The sequence below is a fragment of the Coffea arabica genome, chromosome 11c (assembly GCF_036785885.1).
Source record: "Coffea arabica cultivar ET-39 chromosome 11c, Coffea Arabica ET-39 HiFi, whole genome shotgun sequence".
NCBI lineage: Eukaryota > Viridiplantae > Streptophyta > Magnoliopsida > Gentianales > Rubiaceae > Coffea > Coffea arabica.
Window position 1 is genome coordinate 42,730,294 of NC_092330.1, and position 17,438 is coordinate 42,747,731.

The 17,438-nt window shown below is 36.1% G+C and overlaps 5 protein-coding genes across 10 annotated transcripts; 3 read left to right on the plus strand and 2 right to left on the minus strand.

The window, feature by feature from the left end:
- Window positions 1-581: 581 nt before the first annotated feature.
- Window positions 582-2,613, minus strand: LOC113716558 (uncharacterized). Its single transcript, XM_072070170.1, has 8 exons — window positions 2,553-2,613; window positions 1,884-2,072; window positions 1,696-1,782; window positions 1,557-1,607; window positions 1,260-1,379; window positions 1,101-1,163; window positions 938-1,000; window positions 582-856 (listed from the first exon to the last, which is right to left on the minus strand). The coding sequence occupies exons 1-8, from the start codon at window positions 2,611-2,613 to the stop codon at window positions 771-773; spliced, it is 720 nt and encodes a 239-aa protein (XP_071926271.1). The 3' UTR covers window positions 582-770.
- Window positions 2,614-4,570: 1,957 nt separating this feature from the next.
- Window positions 4,571-6,877, minus strand: LOC113715563 (uncharacterized). Of its 5 annotated transcripts, none has more exons than XM_072070865.1 (6): window positions 6,613-6,877; window positions 5,705-5,794; window positions 5,515-5,563; window positions 5,076-5,159; window positions 4,850-4,957; window positions 4,571-4,735 (listed from the first exon to the last, which is right to left on the minus strand). In XM_072070865.1, exons 3-6 carry the CDS (start codon window positions 5,518-5,520, stop codon window positions 4,616-4,618), a joined length of 318 nt encoding a protein of 105 aa, XP_071926966.1. In that variant the 5' UTR covers window positions 5,521-5,563; window positions 5,705-5,794; window positions 6,613-6,877; the 3' UTR covers window positions 4,571-4,615. The 5 variants fall into 5 exon arrangements, 4 of the variants coding, with proteins under 4 accessions (XP_071926966.1, XP_071926965.1, XP_071926964.1 ...); XM_072070864.1 differs by having other exon boundaries at window positions 5,705-5,804; XM_072070863.1 differs by having other exon boundaries at window positions 5,705-6,015.
- A 1,116-nt stretch (window positions 6,878-7,993) lies between these two features.
- On the plus strand, window positions 7,994-10,713 carry LOC113717299 (glycerol-3-phosphate acyltransferase RAM2-like). The gene is made up of 2 exons (XM_027242077.2): window positions 7,994-8,757; window positions 9,566-10,713. The coding sequence occupies exons 1-2, from the start codon at window positions 8,146-8,148 to the stop codon at window positions 10,325-10,327; spliced, it is 1,374 nt and encodes a 457-aa protein (XP_027097878.2). The 5' UTR covers window positions 7,994-8,145; the 3' UTR covers window positions 10,328-10,713.
- Window positions 10,714-10,839: 126 nt separating this feature from the next.
- LOC113717298 (exocyst complex component EXO84A) lies at window positions 10,840-16,265 on the plus strand. 2 transcript variants are annotated; one of them, XM_027242075.2, is made up of 7 exons: window positions 10,840-11,382; window positions 11,981-12,078; window positions 12,473-13,517; window positions 13,748-14,260; window positions 14,453-14,641; window positions 15,326-15,462; window positions 15,633-16,265. In XM_027242075.2, the coding sequence occupies exons 1-7, from the start codon at window positions 11,233-11,235 to the stop codon at window positions 15,793-15,795; spliced, it is 2,295 nt and encodes a 764-aa protein (XP_027097876.1). In that variant the 5' UTR covers window positions 10,840-11,232; the 3' UTR covers window positions 15,796-16,265. The 2 variants fall into 2 exon arrangements, with proteins under 2 accessions (XP_027097876.1, XP_027097877.1); XM_027242076.2 differs by lacking the exon at window positions 10,840-11,382 and adding an exon at window positions 11,391-11,641.
- Window positions 16,236-16,838, plus strand: LOC113716255 (phytosulfokine receptor 1-like). The gene is made up of 2 exons (XM_027240546.1): window positions 16,236-16,557; window positions 16,756-16,838. The coding sequence occupies exons 1-2, from the start codon at window positions 16,236-16,238 to the stop codon at window positions 16,836-16,838; spliced, it is 405 nt and encodes a 134-aa protein (XP_027096347.1).
- The last annotated feature ends 600 nt before the right edge of the window (window positions 16,839-17,438 follow it).

A 17,438-nucleotide genomic window follows, 5' to 3' on the forward strand; every position in this document is an offset into this window, starting at 1 on the left:
AGATTTCCTACTGTTCAATTATATTATCAGAGTGACCAGTGAACAATTCCACAAGAATATCTGGTAATTTATTTTCATGTAGAACTACTTGTCCATCAGAGCAACAGAAATTAGGTGTCTCAGAGTGCAGTTTTTTTGCTCCACAGTATTGGCAATCAGCTTTTGAAGGTAATCTATCTGCTTGACCATTAATAAATTGGAGTGCATGAACTCCATCAACAGCTTGGTTACCTATAGAATTACCAATTAGTTTAGGTAAAGTAAAGGTTGGAAGTGAAAATAAGGGAGTAGAAGAGGAACGATCAGTGGTTTGTAATGTGTACCTCTGTTTTTTTTCTTTTTGTTATTAACAACTTTCACTTGTTTGGCTGATTAATGGCTTTTCCTTGAATGATTCAAGTATATATAATTAGAAGCAGAAACCATAAGCTTTATATACGTACTGTTACCAATATGATCAAGCTATTTGCATGAACAGAAGTGGTTTGAGGTTATATAATGGAAGTGTTAGTTAGACATGTGAAGCTGATGTTATCAACTAGTCAGAGAATGTAGTATTGGGGGAATAGATTGTATGAGGGTAGAAGAACAATATTTAAAATGATTAGGATTTATGGTTATGATGTGATAAAAGAACTATGGTCAGAAATAAGCAATTTCTAGGTACACAACAAAATTGAGAATAAAATGACAATCTTATGATAATTGTCAAATAGCTGATATGCTGATATCAGTTGTTCTATGCCCAAGGTAATAAATTCACATCAAAGCTAGTAACCTGCATTTCTCCTTCTTCTAGCAGAACGATTATGAGGAACTTCATACACCTCGTATGTTGGAAGGATAGCTGACAAATCTATTGGAGATAAAGTTCATGAAATTGTTAGACACAATAAGATCAGGAGTTTTTTGAAAAAGTTGAAAAAAGATTTATGACCTGAAGTTTCTTCAGCTATTTCTGTCAGGAATTTGTAGCAGTTCATGCATATGAATGATTTATCTGAAAAGCAAAGAAGAATATTAATATAGTTGATGGTGATGATGTTGATAGTTATATATTATGAACAAGAATCAATGATCAACTTTGAAGCTTAAATCACCTGCATTTTGTATCATGTCAATAGCTACACATGTGTGTTGTGTAACAGAGTTAGAAGAAGATCCTGTGTATAAAAATTAGGGGTGGACCATTGTATCAATAGAATAGAGTTTATAATTTGAGTAGGAGGGATATATTAAAAACAAAGCAGACCATGTACCTTTCTCATAGCTTGAGAATGAAGAAATCGGTTGCTTTAATTTTTTACCCAACTTAGCACAAGATAATTGAGTATTGTTGTTTGAAGAGGGAGAAATTCGAATACCAGCTTTTGAGGCACCTATTACAATAAATAGAGTTGAAACTGGTGATATGAATATTATAAAAAAGCAAATGGAATTGAAATAGGATAAGAAACAGTGGAGAGTCTAAATGACTATAATGTAGCAGGAAACACAGATATATACACAACTAAGCTTCGCTGAATTTATTGATTCATGATACATAGAATTGGTACCTATAAAGTGTTTTGTAAAATGAGAGCATGAGACTTCGTTCCATGAATGAGCTGAAGGTCATCCAGTAAAATTTTCAGTTCACTATACATAAAGCTAGTGGTTAAATTGTAAGAAAAGTTGGTAAATACTGTGACTAACCTTGATTACAACCAATAATTCCATGAACATTGTGGTTGTGTTTGGAAATTTGAGAAGCAATGGGCTGGCTGAGTTTATCATTGAAACCTAACCATGAACAAAGTAAAAGAAATAGACAGGTTATCGTGAACATACTATGGGCATACAGATTATCAGAATATAATAAGAGTTTTTGAATCACTATGTACCATGAGAACATTGTTGACCAGGAAGGCTATGTATAACAGATGTAGAAGCTGGTGATTTACAAGCCTCTTCAAATTGTTGTGGGAAGGACTTGGAAACTATTTTTTCCAATTTTTTCCTGTGATAAGCTTCTCTGCTCTTTTTCCGCTGAGCTTCTCTCTCTTCGACAGATAGAGCAGCAAATTTTCTCTCTTTTTACGATTGCGCTCGTCCCTTTTCTCACGAAGTTTATCAGGATCATCCTTTACGCTTAGTTTGGAGTAGCTCATATTTTTTATAAGCGTTGACGAAGGGAGAAACAAAGATAGACAGAGGAAAATCTAGGCGTATGCACAGATATATACTGTTTGTACATATATCCTTAGATAGGTATATGTGGTGATGCGTAACGAACAAACTACTCAGCTAAAAAGCATGGAGGGTATGAATACAGATAGAGTAAGCTATGAACTAAATATATTAATAGAAAAGAGAAAAGGAGTTAAACCAAGCAAAAAGAGTAGAACACCTCCATGGACATAGCAGACGAAGCTGATCAAAGTACCTCTGCTACTGCGTATTATAAGAAACTTCCATCACCTGAGTACAGATTGGGATAAAAGAAATTTCTAGTAGCATGAAACAACTGAATAGCTCATCTGAAGTAAGTTTGGATGAGCATAAGAAAATACCTGATCTGAAGCTAGTTGTATGAAGCAAGCTGTAAGATGTAAAATGCACTGTAATTTGCATGTAAACTGGTTCTGTTAATGTAGGAAATTGTTTGCATGCAATTTGTGTTAGCTATGTATATTGATCGTTGATGAGTAAAAAACAACAAATATGGAAAACCGAGACCAACGAAGTAGAAATGACAAATATAGCCGAGCTTAAGAAGAAATCGGTCCACAAAATAAGCATCTAAATGGCCAAAAGAGTAAAAAATAGAAGGTAGTAGCAGACAAGTGATTTAACCCCTATGGCACATGATTGAACTCTTTGGTCAAAATTGAAGAGTAAAGTATATCTCATGTTTATCAGATATCTATATAAAAAAATTTATAAAAAATATATATATCTAAATCTATATATTATCACTTAATAAATATACATGGTTATATATTTAAATATTTAAATATATAAATATAACTTTATGTAGATCCTTATATTAGAATTTATATATTAGAATTATATATAACATCAAGGCAATTCATGAATCTTTTTTTTAGATCCGAATTCAATAATTTGGAAACATATCTAAATGTATATAGTATGACTTACACACAATTATATATATCAAAAATTTATCTAGTATTTCTTTAAATCAATCAATTTATGCATTTTTTTTAACAAATATATACATCCTTATCCTTATTATTATAGTAGGAAAAACCACATGAAGGCAATTAGTGAACTTTTTTTGAGATTCAAATTTGATAATTTGATTAAATTCTTGGTTGAATAAATATACATCATTATCCTTATTATATTTTAGAAATTACATAAACGCAATTTTCAAGTACGAAGGAAGAATTTTTACAAGTTTCAGTTTCTAAAAATTGATTATATATCATTTAAGTAAAGTTACTTTAAACACTATAACATATGATTAAACTGCTTGATGAAAATTCAAGAATAAAGTATATTTTATGTTTATTACATACAAACGTATATAAAAATATATTTCTAAATCTATACACTATCACTCACATACATTTATATATCACATACATACATTTATATATCAGAAATCTATCTAATATTTCTGTAAATCTATGGACTCCAATTATTATATTCATCACCATTCTTGGAATTTTTTCCACATTGCAGAAATTAAGCATTTTGATTAAATTGCTGAATATTTTTCCACATGCACACAACTATGGAATTTTTTCACATTCCATATTCTAAACATTGATTATCATTTAAGTGAAGTTAATCATAATATAATCATTTATAAGTGGAGTTAATTATTTAATCTGAAGAGAAAAAACTTTTTTTTCTTGTCCATCCACACAGCTGTCAGAACCTATGAAAGCCAGCTGCACAACCATCAGCCGAATGTACAAATTACAGCAGTGGGACCACTCAATGTACAATAGCATGGACCAGGCGCATTGAGTCCACCAAGAGTCGCAGCAACAACGTACAAACCAGCAACACTCGCATCAAGTGGTTACCTCCAACGTACAAACCAGCAGCCCAACTTACAACAGCCTAAAACAGGCAGATGCACTCGAAATTCCAGCAACAGTAGAAGGGCCAAGTGCTTCTTATAAATACTAGGTGCGTTTTCCCGCGCGAGGCGCGAGCGCCAATTTAGTGTAATTCAATACTGCTTAGTCTTAGCATTTAAAATCTATGGCTTTTTAAACTGTATTACCAGTGTCTAAAATGTATCCTGTTATACTTATGCAGTGATATTATTTATTTAATTATTGTGTTAAATTTTTTGGTCTATTTATTGTTTATTGTTGGTATTTTTTTGGGGTTGTATTTAATTTTTTTTTTTGGTTTTTTTTTCCTGGTTGCAGTTGTTGTATTTAATTTCATTAGTATTTTTTTGTTGTCTTTACTAAGTAATAGTAGTTGTTTTCATTCATATGTAGGAGACACCATTCTTTAATTTTGATGCAGCGTCAGGTATAGGAACCTCATTGTCTACCAAGTAGACAGACAGAAATACAGAGTTGAGGACAGCAACCGAAAATAAACAAACAATTGTGCCAGTTCCTTATAGTAGTAAGTATAACCATTAGGCATGTACCATAATCATGTATAGTGGCATAGGAAAGCGGCGAAATGTGCGAATCTCGAAGATGATTTTGATGTGCATGGAAGGCAGGAGGGACGGAGCACATTTGAAGCCAAGTAACTGAGATCCGGCATCAAGAGATTGCAAGACAAACAGGCAGATAAATGTTGGAAAGCTTAGAAAAGAAATCTGTAATAAAATAATGACAAATAGTAATATTTTATTTAACTTTACCATTGTCATATTGACGGTTGCATGCAGATAGTTGAGGATTAGAAGAGGTAGCTGTGTTGACACAGCCATCAGCTCTCTGAGCAAGTGTATTTGCATGAAGTTTTGCAGCTGCAATACACGGTAGACAAAGAGTCAGGCTGCATACAACAATATCAAAAAAAACGATGAATAAATGAGAAAGCTTACGGATAAACGAGAAAGCAAAAATTGTGCAATGGATACGTACCATCAGCACAATTGTTAGAAGTAGCTGGTGTAACAGAGCCTGAAGTATCTGATAGTTTGGAAATCTGCTGAGATTGTTCACCAACTGGCTTGGACAAAAGTTTGGTTAAATTTTTTCTGTGATACGCATCTCTACTTTTCCTTCGATGAGCCTCTTTTCCTTCGAAAGAGCAGCAAATTTTTCTCTCTTTTTTCTATTCCTCTCATTTTTTTTCTCACGAACATTCAGAGCATTGTCAGGTCGATATAACTTAGAGGAACTCATGTTGTCCGTATTACAATCGAGGAGATTTGTTTTAACATAATTACACAGTGAATAAAACAGAAGCTTCTTAAGCGTAATAATAAGGAAAAAAGACTGGTAGGAACAACAGGAAAGACGATAGAGACAAACTATGAACAAACAGGCAAGTTAATAAACCTAGCTAGCAAAACAATACCTCCATTGATGGCTAAGGCAGAAAGCAGTGCAGCAACTTTGTTGGAAACCTGAACAAAAGATGTTAAGGCAGTAAGCATAGAATTTCTGATAAACAAAGAAACCAGGGAGACCGAAATTCAGAATCAGATGATAACAGAGGAAGGAAAAGATTTCCATCGAATATCAAATATCAGATAATATAAAAATACCTTGTGTATGAGTTTCTGGATTCACAACAATTGAGAAGAAGCTTTACATGCAACTGAGAAGTGAAGTACACAGTCGATTTTGCATGAAGACTGTTTGCATCTTATAAGCAATCAAAGAAACACAAAATTACAAATATAACCAAGCGGTGGCATGCAGTGGCGCACAAAAGAGATATCTTCCGGAACAATTTGGTCAACAACAAAGGTTAATGGCCGACAATTAATAAAAGTTGGCCATCAATTGTAAGCAAGGGTTGGCCGATAAATGACACGTATCTTTTGAGATGATGACAAGGAAGCCGCGCACTTACCTAAATTTTAGGATAAAAAAGTATGAAGAAAATAAAATATAAAGGATTAGGAGAAAATGGAATTGAATTGTTTTACCTTCCATATATATCTCTATTTTATATACATCTACGTACTTATTTAATATTTAGTGAAACAATAATTGAATTTTAGTTAAATTGTAGTTAAATTTTATATATAAAAAAATAATATAAAGGATTAGGGGAACATGTGATTGAATTGTTTCATCTTACATATATCTCTATTTTATGCATATATATATATATATATATATATATATATATATATATGAATTGTTTCGTATCACATATATCTCTATTTTATAAAGATATATACATAGATATATCTGAATCTTGCACATAGCCTTTAAATTTTGCAGGGCATAATACCGGGAAAAAAGATATATTTACATCTTATATTTTACACATATATAATAAAAGTATATATATCTAAATCTTGCACATATTATTATTTTACATATTATATATATATCTGAATCTTGAACATAACCTTTAAATTTTGCAGGCCATAATATCATAAAAAATCATCAAAAAAAAAAGATATCTAGCACACACACACATATATATATATATCCTTACATATATCAAAAATAGCTTCAGCATACAGAATGGCTCTGTATATGTCTCTCTCAATTTCTTAAGAGTCCGGGCCCATAAGTGCCAGGAGCACAAAGCACAATTGATTGGCAGCAATTAATGTCCACTGCAGTTGAACGCCGACCTCAAGGTACAAGAACTTTAGCAAGCGTTTCAACACTCAAAAGTACAACACATGGAAGCAAAGTTGCACTTAAAAATAGCTCCACCGTAGAAACACAAAGTGCTTCTTATGTATATGTAAGGAGATATAGGATATAGTACTAGTATAGGTAGTAATAGTACTATTGCACACCGCTTGTCTTGCACTATATTTTTACCTTCTTTCAGAAAGGACTTGCAAATCCAGCTACATGGTGCATGTCGGTTTTCATTTGCTTGCCTTTACTGCTTCTTTGTTTTTTATCCTAGTTACTGTAAGGTATGGAAGTTGCATGTGGAGACTGGAGATACGCTACTTAATGGTTATTAGCTGGTTGGACTACCTTTGTTTATTCACTACCTTATTAGAGTTGGGAATCTGACGGTGGATTACCAGTAGATTAGGCCAATCAAGGTTTTTTATTTCAAAAGCACAAGCATCAAATCAACCTTTTGTTTTTTTTTTTCCCCCTTATTTTGGGGCAAACATGCATGCATAAAGAAACTTAAACTGCTTTAGACCTGGGGAAATTCCTCCTCATTAAAATATGAAACCTAAATAAAATTCTTACATTTCGATTGCTATTTTACGGAGTTCTTATAGAAAAAATATACTACAGTGATTTGATATATGCAAGTTAAAAAGTTAATTGAAAAATGTGTTTATAGAAAATGTAAATATTTTTAAAAAAAAATTTCAAACAAGGCTTTAAAAGGATTTTACTAATCAGACACTCGTTAAAAGAACGTTTTTGTATTATTATTATTGTTATTTTTGCAAAAAATGAAATTAAGTCTAGAAAAGCATCTAAATGCAGGGACAATGAATGTAGATGTATGTATTCCATTGGAATAATTTTTTTTTATTATATTTATCTTCCTCTCCTCTTGTCTTTGTGAGCTAATTTATCTCTCTTTCCTCTTCTTTGTCAGCTGTAGTTTTGTGATGCAATGTCGAATTATGGAAATAATAATATGAGTTGACTTGGTTAAAATTCCATCCAAAAATGAAGAAAAAAAGTCTTTCACTAATTCAACCTCATTCACCTTCTTATTTTCTATTTCTTTCTTTCTTATTCTACTTTTTGTGGACTAGTCCACCTTGTTATGCGGGTTCCGTACACAAATGACACGAAAATGACGATCTGTACCATGAAGAATATAATTGGGATAATCAATAATTATTTCATTCAAATTTGTAGCCACAAGCTATCCCTCGACAGCAAGTAGCCACAAGCTATTCCTCAACATGTCCTTTTTCCCAACTTGATCATCTTAAATATAACCAAGCCCCAAGCGAATTCAACTTCAAGGAACAGGTGCTTTTGGATACTTCAATTTTTCCACAGAGTTAGAAAGCTTTTCCAAGCCAAAATGGCCATCACTGCCTTCCCAACTGTCGATAAATGCGCGTCCATCGGTCGCCAGAGGGACACGGTGGTGGCGGATCTGGATGGAACCTTGCTTAGAGGGCGAAATTCTTTTGCTTACTTAGCTTTGATCGCTTTTGAAGCAGGAGGGATTCTAAGGCTTCTTTTCCTGGTCTTGACTGCACCAATCGCTGGTCTTCTTTACTATTTTGTTTCTGAATCTGCTGGAATTCAAGTTCTCATTTTTGCAACATTTGCTGGATTAAGAATTTGTGACATAGAATCGATTGCTCGCGCCGTGTTACCAAAGTTCTACTCTAGTGATCTTCATCCGGAGTCATGGAGAGTGTTTTCTTCTTGTAGAAAACGTTGTGTCCTCACTGCCAATCCCAGGATTATGGTGGAAGCTTTCTTGAAAGATTTCTTAGGAGCTGACTTGGTTTTGGGTACTGAGATTGGTACTTACAAGGGCAGGGCAACTGGTTTTGTTAAGAATCCTGGTGTTCTTATTGGGAAGAACAAAGCTGATTCTCTTAAGAAAGCATTTGGTGATGAACAGCCAGAGATTGGATTGGGTGACAGACAAACTGATATTCCTTTCATGACACTGTGCAAGGTTAGCGAACTACTGCATGCTATTTGTTGCATATGAAAAAAAAAGCAAAAAAAAATTCCTGTTTGAATATTACATCCAATATTTGGCTAATCATTTATCTATTTGTTGTATCCTACATACACTAAAACACATTTGAACACTAAGGAGGTGATAAACTAGAGAAAATAAAAATTACAGATGCACTAAACAAATAATTCAACATTGTTTAAGATGTTAAATCTTGTCCATTTTTATTTTGTCATTGATTATACGGTAAAATACCAAAAAAATCTCCTATGATTTGCTAAATGTTCAATTTAATTCCCTCTAATTTAGAAACATACAATATAATTCCTATGGTTTCAACTAAATTAAAAATTGAATGGAAAGCATCCAATCTAATGATTGTATGTAAAATATCAATATTGTCCCCTATGTAAATGAACTTTCTTTGATTTGCCAAATATTCAATTTAATTCCCTCTAATTTAAAAAATTACACTTTAATTCCTTGCAGTTTTGACCAAATTAAAAATGGAGCAAACAACATCCCTATCTCAATCAAAAATTTGTACTAAGTATGCTCGAAAGCGCTAGGAAGATTCCTTTCTCTTATTAGCATTGTGTGTCTTGTAACTAATGTTGTACGTTAACGTTACATGCATGCCTCGTAAAGAATGTAACTAATGTTGTAGTATACTGAAGAATATTACTTGCAAGATTAATTGCATAATATCGTCAAAAAATTGACTACTTTAGCTTGACAGAATTAGTGTTGTAAGCATTACCTCAGCATCAAAGTTTCTTGACCACTAGTCTTCTGAATGCAGGAGGGTTACATTGTTCCACCGAAACCTGATGTGAAGGCCGTCACACATGACAAACTCCCGAAGGCCCTAGTGTTCCATGATGGCCGCTTAGTTCAGAAGCCAACACCCCTCTTAGCTGTTCTCACCATCCTTTGGATCCCAATCGGTTTCCCCCTCGCTTGTCTTCGGATCGCAGCTGGATCACTCCTTCCCATGTCAATGGTGTACTATGCACTCTGGGCACTTGGGGTTCGTGTCACAGTTAAGGGCAATCCACCACCCCCTGTCAAAAGCTCCTTACGCCGATCCGGTGTACTCTTCATTTGCTCCCACAGAACCCTGCTCGACCCCATTTTCCTCTCTACCGCCCTTGGCCGCCCCATTCCAGCTGTTACATATTCCGTCTCCAGACTATCGGAAATCATTTCTCCAATTAAGACAGTTAGACTTAGCAGAGATCGTGCTACAGATGCATCCATGATAAAGAAATTACTTCAACAAGGTGATCTAGCAATATGCCCAGAGGGTACTACTTGTCGCGAACCCTTTCCTCTCCGATTTTCAGCCCTTCTCGCTGAACTAACCGACGAATTAGTTGTGCCCGTGGCTATGGAGAATCGCATGAGCATGTTTCGTGGAACAACAGCAGGAGGGTGGAAAGGGATTGATCTATTTTATTTCTTCATGAACCCAAGCCCTGCTTGCGAGGTCACTTTCCTGACGAAGTTGCCAGCTGAATTGACATGCAAGTCAGGAAAGTCTAGTCATGAAGTAGCAAACTAAATTCAGAGGTTGATTGCTGCCATTCTTTCTTATGAATGCACGATCTTTACTAGGAAAGACAAGTTTCGAGCACTTGCTGGGAATGATGGAACAGTAGTTGAGAAACCTCGGATCAAAGCAGACAAGGTTTTGGGATGCTGATTTAATTTCCTGATGCTGGACCACAACCTGGAGAGTACTAGCTTGTATTATGGTTTTCCCAGTTGGGTACCTTCATTAGGAACATCGGACACGAACACGACCCGTGTTTGCAAATTCTAATGTTTCGTGGGTACCTCTGAATGCATGAGAAGCTAATCTGTTGCCTTCTTAAATTTAGGAAGAAACAAGTCATGAGAAGTTGGAATTATAGTATAATGAATTGAGATCCCTTCTGTTTCTGAAAATGCATTTCATCCATCCATGTACCCGTTTTTCCTTTGAGTACAAGTGAAAGCATTGATTTACCTAACGTAAATTAGCTAAGAGAATCATCAAGAAAGAAAGCCCCTAAAGAAAGTTTGTTTAGAAGTTGCAAGTAGTGATCCACCTAACACATCCACTTTTCGGATCTGTGTAAATTAGGGGGACAAATTGCAACTCCAAGGATAAATTTGTCTTTTGATCAGTTTTGATCTGGGACTGGCAGCTTACCCCTGGCAAGAAATAGCAAGGGAAAATACAAAATCGAGGGAAACATATTAAAAAAGGAAAAAAAAAAAAAAAAAAAAAGGAGCGAGTCCGAAGCGTGTGATCCATGAAAAATTGCGTCGTCTTTGTCCATCAACTCATTCTCCTCGTCCAGTTCTTTTTCTATCTTCATATTCTCCTCTTGTTATTTTCTTTCAGGCCAAGATTTTGTACTACATTCCCTTCATAATGAATCTCATGGTATAGAAAGTTGAGAAACACAGGCAAACGGAAACATGGATTTCGGGTCATTCTCATCAAGCGTAGAAGATTCAGCAGAATTTGATAAAGATCTCACTCTTAGTGAAAAACTTAAAGTCTTCAAACCATCAAAATTCGATCCAGAGGGCTATGTCACCTCCAGATGCCGTCGGATGGGTGAAAAGGTCACCCCACCAACCTTTTTCCTATCCACATGTATTCTTGCATGAATTCTCTATCACCTTTATATTTACACTAGAAATTTACTAATGTACTACTATGATTTTCTGCGTATGATGGGATTGTCGCACTAGAGGAATTTTTTGTTTGATGACGTTGGTTAACATATTTGGTCTTTAAAAATTATCTCATGATCTAGTCAGATAATTCTTGAGGGCCCATTTTCAAATGAAAACTATTGCATTGGCAGCTTCATTGATCCAGGTATTATAAAATTCTGCCTGCCAAAGTTTTGCTTTCTATATATTAAGGAGGCATGATTTCCCAACCTTAGATATGTAAGAACGAAAAAAATTGTCTCCTGCATAGAGGGATATGTTCTATCATGACATTATAATCACCTGCATTGCTGGGAAATGAGTTTTTGACAATTAGCTAACGTAGTCCAAATCATTAATCTAAATATTACTGCGATGTTTCAAATTTCAATTGCTAAGGCATACATTTAATCCGGTACATTGGCCTACATCAGAAACCGTTTAAAAGTATCATAGGTCCTCAGTGAGAAACAAGGCTGATGATAAATTCTTGATTTCCTGACAGGAAATTAGGCATTTGTGCATTTACCTAGTCGATTTGAGGAAGGCTTCAGCTGAAGAGATGCGGAAAAGTGTTTATTCTAACTATGCAGCATTCATTCGGTAAGCATAACTACAGAATAGGCCATCAAGATTGAACCTTTCTGATTTCTGACAATGCACTTGGAAGCTTAATGTGTATTTTTCTTCATCCTATGATGTTGTTCTTACATCACAAGGCATAGGCATTGCAGTTTGCAAAACCGAGAGATGATTAATAATCTAATAGCTATTGAAAAATTTTACTGCAATTCCTCAGTGGCTTCAGTTACACTTACTAGCACTTTGGTTGAGGTTAGCAAAGTTTTATCATAAGCATGTTATATTTGTGCTGCTTTTGAAGGATGTATAGGTTGAGCAACTGCTTCTAAATCAATGATCACGGTCCTTTTTTGCAGTGTCTCTAAGATGTTGGTACATGACATGAAGAGCTATCTGATACTGTTTGCATATGCAGCACCTCGAGGGAGATTTCTGATCTTGAAGGACAGCTTCTCTCCTTAAGGAATCTCCTCTCAACCCGAGCAAATCTTGTTCATGGTTTAGCTGATGGAGTTGGCATACATTCTCTGTCAGATGGCCCCGAAGGTTCCAAAGCTGAGGACGTTGTGCGATTGGACCAGGGACCTTCAAAAGTCGAAAATTGGTTAGCTCAATATTTGGAGACTCTTGAAGTTTTACTGGCTGAAAGAAGGGTTGACGAAGCTTTGGCTGCCTTGGAAGAAGGGGAAAAAATGGCAGAGGAAGCCGAGAAACAAAAAAGTTTAACTCCATCGGCATTGTTATTATCACTGCAGGCAGCTATTATGGAGAAGAGAAAAAAGTTGGCAGATCAATTAGCAGAAGCTGCTTGCCAATCTTCAATCACCATTGTTGAGCTTCGCTCGTCTGTACAAGCTCTTAAACGACTTGGGGATGGCCCACGAGCTCACACACTACTTCTGAAAACTCACTATCAGAAGCTGCAGAGTAATATGCAGAGTCTCCGGCCATCAGGATCTTTGGAAGGAGTAGCATATACTGCTGCACTTTCCCAGCTTGTTTTCTCAACCATTGCACAGGCAGCAAGTGATTCGTTGGCTATATTCAATGAAGAGCCTGCATATGTATCTGAACTTGTTACTTGGGCTGTCAAGCAGACAGAGAATTTTGCACAGCTTGTGAAGAGACATGTTCTAGATTTGCCAGCAGCTTCAGGGGGACTCAGACCTGTTGCTGAGTCGGTTCACATATGCTTTGGTCACTGCTCTTTGCTAGAAGCTCGTGGATTGGCCCTTTCTCCAGTTCTCTTGAAAATCTTTAGGCCTTGTGTCGAGCGGGCACTGAATGCAAACTTGAAAAGAATTGAACAGAGCACTGCTGCGCTTGCTGCTGCAGACGATTGGTCACTCAATTATCCCCCTGTTGGTTCACGCGCTTTTGGTACCACGTCCATTGGCACTGCATTATCATCCCAACCAAGGCTCTCATGCAGCGCTCACAAGTTTAATTCCATGGTTCAGGTGATTTTCTGGTGTATATGTGTACAGTGTTCATCGTTATTTCTCGTGCACTAGTATAAAGTTAGGGATTTTCTGCTTTGATATTGCAACAGTAGTGTGTTAATCTATCTGAGAATGTCCAGAAATTTTGCAACAGTATTGTGTTAATCTATTTGCTTTTGAAAGGCTTTCTGATAGCCCACAAGTTTGTATGGTTTCTACTGTATTAACCAAATTAAACATGGACTCAGGAACTTTGCGAGGATGTCAGTCCCCTTGAGAGCTTGCAGTTGTCTGATGCAGCTTTAGAAGGTGTTATACAAGCTTTTAACGCATATGTGAACTTAATGATAAATGCATTGCCCGGCTCAACAGAGACTGAGAACCTGGAGGAGACTGGACATAAAATTGTCAGGATGGCAGAAACCGAAACCCAACAAATTGCCTTGCTAGCCAATGCACTAATGCTGGCAGACGAGCTTCTTCCACGTGCAACCATTAAGCTCTCATCGTCACAGCAGATTTATAGAATGGATGAACAATCTCGAAGGACTTCAGATAAACAGAACCGTCTTCCAGAGCAAAGGGAACTTAAGCGCCGGCTCCAGCGCATGGTTGATCAATTGCGAGATACCTTTTGCAGGCAACATGCCCTTGAGCTTATCTTCAATGAAGATGGTGGCGTTCGTTTGGGTGCAGATATGTACTTAATCATGGATGGAAATGCTGATGAGCCAGAATGGTTTCCCTCACCAATATATCAGGTAAGCATTTTACTTTGAGTGGTGATGCTGTGTTGTATGGTGTTGACATTATTCCCCTGATTAGCAGCTCCAATGTTCCTCTCTTTCTCCAGAAAAAATCCTTAAGATTTTTCAATCTCTTCTATAGCATGGACATCATTGCGAAACCAATTTTGTCAGGTTCTTAATTTTGATGTATAAAACCTGTTTCAGGAATTGTTTCAGAAGTTAACATACATTGCGAGCATCGCTTCAGATATGTTTGTGGGAAGAGAAAGATTTGCTACTATTCTGTTGATGAGACTCACAGAGACAATCATCCTATGGCTTTCTGATGATCAAATCTTCTGGGAAGAAATTGAGAACGGGCCAAGGCCTCTGGGTCCTTTTGGGCTTCAACAGGTTTTTCTTGCGGATCTTTTTGCTTTTGCCTTCCGAATGCTGATTTGTTTATGCTGTTATCTAGGGTAATTTACTCAATTATTGCATTTTTAATTGGAAATTACAAAACAGTATTGTTACTTTTGATGGGCTCCCAAAAGTACAGAAGCCTACTCCTTAGAAGTCCACTGCCAGTAAATTTTGAAGTCTACTTCCAAGAAATTGACTTTAAAGTCGACTTTCATTCTCCAAGAGGTTTTCTCCTTCTTCCATTCCCAAAAATAAAGTATAATCCATGATTGGAAAGAAGGTTTTTATGGCTCCATCTTTCTACCCCCTTGTTTCTGCCAAGAATTTTCCCAGCTCTTCAACATGATTAAAAGAACCAAGAAGCCAAGTATTGTTTGGACGCTTGATACCTGTTATGCTGCTAGTGCTTTGGTGGCCAGTAGCATCATCTGAAGGTTGAGGGAGCAGAGTGACAGTTGAGATAAATTTTTGTGAGGAAAAATATTTGCTTTTTGGTCTCAATAAGTGACTTCGAGTTCGTAATAGTCTGACTGCTATACTTTTGAAACACTGTCAAAATACGGTAGGTGTATCTTAGAATGAGACATAATATCGGGTAAAAAAGGAAACCCGATATACTTTTCTTGGTATATTGCTGAATAAATTACTGAACATACTTTTCTTGGTATTCTGTAGTTTTATTTGGATATGGAGTTTGTGATACTCTTCGCATCACAAGGGCGGTACCTATCCCGAAATTTGCATCAAGTTATCAAAAACATCATTGCTAGAGCTATTGAAGCAGTTGCTGCAAACAACATGGATCCTTATAGGTAATAAGTCCTAATGTTAAGCCTTCGTGATCAATCAAGTTGTACTTGTCATACAGTATTATCACGTAGGACGTTGGTGCAATTAGCACTTTTATTGCCTATTTCTCATCTTAAGTTTTAAAATTAACCACCATTATTCTTTTTCTTTCTTAAAATTTTGTTGCTCCCAGTATGTTGCCAGAGGATGACTGGTTTGCTGAAGTAGCTCAAATTGCGATAAAGATGTTGACCGGGAAAGCCAACTTTGGGAGCATGGAGAGAGAGACTGGCAGTCCAACCGCATCCATTTCTGCAAGATCTGCTTCATCTGTCCACTCCCATGGAAGTACCTAGCATTGATAGTTGTTGTTATGCTATGCCTCCATATTTCATATTACCATGCAAATTCTCCACTCCACTCTGTAACCCACAGTAAAGTTGCTCCTGCTCATTCAGTTTTCTTCTTTTCGTCTTCTGATTCCAATGGGAGAATAATAAATATCATCTAGAGGCATGTGGAAACTGTATTTGCAGCTTCCAGGATGGATACATCAAGTATATCGAAGGACAACGTTGCAACTAAAACACATGTTGCTTTCAGTAATACGAACAGTAAAAAGGAAAGATGCAGTTTGAAAAGGACAGAGCTGCCTACTTCTTTTACAAAAACTGATTCTTGTTATAGCAGCAATTCTAGCAGAGGTAACTACTACTATTAGATAGGTACCGTACAAGGTGAGAAATGAGTGCGTAGGCTTTGTACTCTGATTATGCATCTATGACTCTACACCTATATGGATGGTCATCTTCCCAGCTTTTCTCTTTTTGCCATTGTTTACACCGGTAGAGTCATACAGATGAATCTTCCTGGTGCCAAGACCATTGGTGATGCTACTGCTCAGACAAGCATGGATGGCCAGTTATCTCCATCCTTGCCACTCCTGACCTCCCTTGAAGTTCTTGATCTTACTGGACTTTCTTACCTCAAAGGCCAGATCCCTCCGCTGATTGAGAATCTGCCAGAGCTCCGAAGTTTAGCCCTCTCTTTCAATGGTCTTAGTGGTCCAATACCAGAAAGCACCGGAATGCTATCAAAACTTGAGGGCATGAATCTGCGTTATAACAAATTATTAACTTTTTAACTTTTCCAGCTCTCTTCCTTCAAGCCTTGGCGGACTCAGGAGTCTTAAAACACTTGATGTAGATTCAAATCATCTTTCTGGTTCTATTGGAAATTTGATCGATTTGGAGAACTTGTATCTTCAGAATAACTATCTATCTGGACATATACCAAAAAGTATTGGTTATCTGCAGGCTCTCCAAGATCTTCAGCTATTAAACAATCAGTTGAGTGGGAGAATTCTGTCTTCCATAAAACGCATCTTACTGAACGATAATCGTCTAAGAGGAAGTATACCTTCCTCTTTTGGGCAACTGAAGTCACTTCAAACACTCTCTTGAGAATAATGTACACACTCTTGAGAAGTCACTTCAAAAATGTATACACTATTGAATCCGAATGCACGCTACATGTGTCGAATTTGAAATTTAGGATCTGTTTGATAACATAAAAAAATGCTGAATCTAAATTTTTTCAAACATTCAGATATTTTGAGTGTTTGATAAACGAAAAACTATCCGCCGAATTTTTTTTTTTTCCACTAACGGCAACATCTAGCCTAGCCTAACATGTTAAGCAGTGCTGAACTTGTGTGTATTTTTTTTAGCACAAGAATCCTAATTGAATGCTTAATTCTGATAAGAATCAATAGAATTATTTCAACTACCTCATCTTATCTACCAAATTTACTCTTGCTTGTTAATTATGTTCAAAATTCTTATCTAATTAAACAAGCCAATATTCTCTATCTAATGGTTTTCAGTTTCTCTTTTCTCCCTTTTTAAATGACTTTTACATGTTCTCCGTACTCTTCATATAATATATTTCATCTTTTATATTAATTTGATTTAAAAATAAATATTATCATTTTTATACC